Consider the following 3903-nt stretch of genomic DNA (forward strand, 5'->3'; position numbering starts at 1 on the left):
CTACGAGAGAGCTGGAAAGCCCCTGATGGAGAAGACCCTGAGGACGCTTTCCCGGATCTTTTTGGTTCTGACCCCATAGATGATGGGATTCGTCATGGGTGGAACCAGCAGATAGATGTTGGCGACAATAATGGGAAGTTGGGGAGCCATGCTGGATCCAAACCGATTGCTGAGAAAGGATAAAAATGCTAGTGTGTAAGACACGAGGATGACACAGAGGTGGGAGCCACAGGTGCTGAGGGCTGGGAGATATGCCTCTTTGGAGGGGAGCTTGAAGACGGTCCAGAGGATCAGGATGTAGGACAGGACAATGAGGATAAAATCTACCCCCCCTGTGAGAAATGCTATGGCCAGACTATATGCTCTCGTGACCGTCGTGTCTGCACAGGCTAGTTTCACCAGGGCCATGAACTCACAATAGGTGTGAGAAATGATGTTGGTCCTGCAGTACTGCAGCCGTTTCAGCAGGAATGGGTGTGGACCAAATAACACGGCCCCCCTCAAAACCACCCCCAGCACTATCTTGGCAACCGCCCTGTGGATCAAGATGGCCGAGTGTCTCAGGGGGTTACAGATCGCGATGTAGCGATCGAAGGCCATGGCCAGCATGAACCCGGACTCCATGGCCGTCAGGGAGTGAAGGAGATACATCTGAGTCAGGCAAGCATCCATATGAATTTCCCCGTCCTTGAACCAGAATATACAGAGGATTTTGGGCAAGCAGATGGTGGAGATGGCCAGGTCGGCGAGCGCCACCATGGAAAGGAAAAGGTACATAGGCTCGTGGAGGCTTGGCTCGGTCTTGATAACGGCCAGGAGGAGGCAGTTCCCAAGAAGGGACAGAATATAGGCGGAGCAGAAGGGGATGGAGATCCAGACGTGCGACGCCTCCAGCCCCGGGATGCCCAGGAGGATGAAGGTGGAGGGGTGGGGCGTGGTCCTGTTGGAAGCTGCCATGGTGGGGCCAGCTGGGTCTGGTCTGGTCCACGGTACACCTCCTTCCCAGGCCCTGTCCAGAGCTGGAAGTGACAGAGAGCCGTTAGCGTTTTACCAGTGTAAACCAGCTGGAGACCAGGCCCCCTGCTGCCAGCTGAGCGAGAGACCTGAGCCCAACCAATTTTACTGATTGTACCTTCCCTTCCGCCGGGAGGAGTGAATAGTGCAGCAGAGGAGGGAAGGGAACAAGATGTGAGGGTTAACAGGCAGGTGCGTAACGGGATTGGACGGCTCAGCCTGGAGTCTTGTGGGAGCTGGTGGCTAAGTATCCCCTTGGTGGCCGTGCCAGCCGAGAGGACGGGGGTGGAGTGGTCCCGGGCGGCTCAGCTGCCTTCCCCGTCCTTAGAGACAGCTTCTTTTCATCAGAGCTGCGGCCTCTTGGAAGGCCGTGGGGGAATCTCACCTGCTGTAGATTGACTCCCCTGAGCTTTCCCCAGGGCTGTCAAGCCAGCCTCTCTTCCAGCAATAAAAACCCTGGGGAAAAGCAAACCCTAAAGCAGACTTACTGACTGTGCTGGTCGAACGTCTCCATTCACAGAGCAGCAGAGCAGGATTCGCAGCCAGAGGGAAGCTGCCGTGCCGCAGTGCCAGCCAAGGAGGGCTGAGCCCCGCACCTTCCTGGGGAAGAGCTGCACTTCTCACAGCCCAGCCTTTGGGAGGGGGTTGCAGGAAGTTCACACAGGGTCTGGTTGGGATCACTCTGGGTCCCATGGACACTGGTTTGGGGAAGGAAATTCACACTGAATCCTCATTTCCAGACAAACTCCACGAATATTCCTGCCCCTTCTGTGCAGTTAACCATGAGTGAGACCTTGAGGGTGCCTTTCCTTCAGCCCAGACTTCCAGACACACCTGTGTCAGCGGGGGACGGTCCCACTACTCGGAGGAGCTTTCCTGGCTCACACACGGCCCCGGTGGAGTTAGCTGGAGACAGGATCTGAGTCCATGCCCGCACGCCCTTTACCCAGACGCCAGCCTGACCTGACCGGGGGCTCTGCATTGGCAGCTCCCCTGAGTCACTGATCGTTGTGTGTGGCTCAAAGTAAATACAATTTATTAAACAGTCACCAATTAAAATATAGAAAAGAGGAGGAAGGTGGAAGACAAACACCCAGCGCTGCCCCGCGTCTGTGGGGTGTGAGGGACGCTCACAGTCTGGGTCACACGTCACAGGCCCTGCCCAGGCCTGGCTGCGTGGCAGGGATGCTGCATGTTGGACACAGGCTTTGAGATAGCCACACACCCCAGGCCCTAGGGGCATGGCCCTTCTCCCAGCCTCAGCCCCCCCGTCGGGGTCAGGAGCCCTCCTAAGTCTGGCCTGTGCCACCTCTGGGCAGGGGGTGTCTCCCTGCGCCGGGCCCTGCCCAGGGTCCCCCCCACGTTGCTGCCCAGCCGTTCACTCACCGCACCCAGCCCAGATAGCTCCAGCCCCAGCACCAGACCCTGCACAGCTTGGATCATCTCAGTGTAGCTGTACCCGGTTCGGCTCGGCTCGGCTCGGCTCTCTGGGTGCCCTCCTGGCTCTTCTGCTGTGGGTCATTCAGCGCGCCCGGCCCCAGCCCCTGCTCGGCCCTGCTTGGTGCGGCTCGGCTCAGCCCTGCTCAGCTCGGCTCCCTGGCCTGGCTTCTCCTCTCCCCGCTCAGCCTGTCTGCTCTATTCTTAGCTCTCCCCTGGCAGCCCCAGCTCACACGGAGAATGGGACCCCCCACCCTCCTACCTCCCTCATTGGCCTGTCTGCCCTGTCAATCAGGCTGACCTGGCACATTGGCCTCGCCCCAATGGCCCTGGGGTTTGTCTGTCTCAGGGTCCTGCTTCCTCATCCTTGTTTCAGGTAAGCATTAATTAAGGGCTCCAAGCCCTTCTCTGCCTCTCTGGAAATTGGGTACTGAGCCACAGCAGGTGGGGGTCCAGGTTTTACTTGTATGGTCACTGGCAGTGCTGATCGAAGGAGTCCGACGTCAGTGGTATTCCATCCCCACAGGGAATCAGGCAGGCTCTGCAATTCTTTAGGCAAAGTTAGTTTCCTGTCTTCAGCACTACATACCATCACAAAGTTCTCCAACTCGTATAGGGGCATCTCTAATTTCACAGCACCAGAGGAATCACAATGCAAAGTGGCCTTCAGTTTACACAGCAGATCCCTCCCCAACAAATTAACTGGAGAGGATTCGGTCAACAAAAACTGATGTTCCACAGTTAAAGGTCCTACAGTAACTAACGCTGGCGCAGTCTTAGGAACTTGCATCTTTGTTCCCCCCACCCCCACTATAACTTCATTCTCATCAAGTTTGTATCCTGCTACGTTTGCACCTACCGCCAGAACCGACTTTGTTGCCCCTGTATCAATTAAACATTTATAGTTTGTATTCCCCACGGTTATAGTTACATATGGTTCCCCCCCCCTTTTTATAACACACAGGTATATTTAAACAACACAAATTATCACCACATGCACTCTCAGCATTCTGGAACTCGAGGTTTCCCTTTAAAAGTCATTGTGAATAAGAGTATCCCTGGTCAGGCATAGTCGATTGCCCTCAAGAGGGAGGTGGAGGAGGAGGTGGGGGTACCCCTTGCTGGTATGATGAGCTGTATGGAGCTGGCATGGCAGTGTAGGCATTAGCTTCTGAAGCTAGGCGAGTTGGGCAATCTCGCTTAAAATGTCCTGGCAGCTTGCACCAAAAACATACTGGCATTTCTCTTGTATTTGCAGCTTCCCCCCCTCCCCCCGCTCTTCCTCTTGCTCTGCCTCTGCCTCTAAGGAAATATCCTCCTCTCCCTCACTGGGTCAACATTGCATTTTGCATGGTCACAGCTAACAGTTTGAGCTCATCCTGTTTTCTTTTCCCTTCTTTCAATTGTTCCTTTACCTTTCGTCCTTCAAGCACATATATGGCAATCCCCCTA

The 3903-nt window shown here is 55.4% G+C and overlaps 1 protein-coding gene across 1 annotated transcript; it reads right to left on the reverse strand.

Moving 5' to 3' along the window:
• On the reverse strand, window positions 1–1526 carry LOC137149947 (olfactory receptor 52K2-like). Its single transcript, XM_067543596.1, has 2 exons — window positions 1503–1526; window positions 1–1019 (listed from the first exon to the last, which is right to left on the reverse strand). Exon 2 carries the CDS (start codon window positions 955–957, stop codon window positions 1–3), a length of 957 nt encoding a protein of 318 aa, XP_067399697.1. The 5' UTR covers window positions 958–1019; window positions 1503–1526.
• Between the last annotated feature and the right edge of the window lie 2377 nt (window positions 1527–3903).

This window comes from Emydura macquarii, unplaced genomic scaffold, assembly GCF_026122565.2.
Source record: "Emydura macquarii macquarii isolate MOO-44397 ecotype Brisbane River unplaced genomic scaffold, CSIRO-AGI_Emac_v2 contig_920, whole genome shotgun sequence".
In the NCBI taxonomy this organism is placed as follows: domain Eukaryota; kingdom Metazoa; phylum Chordata; order Testudines; family Chelidae; genus Emydura; species Emydura macquarii.

Excerpts from the sequence above, each read along its gene's own strand:
- LOC137149947 (XM_067543596.1), bottom strand. The coding sequence starts at position 957 with ATGGCAGCTTCCAACAGGACCACGCCCCACCCCTCCACCTTCATCCTC.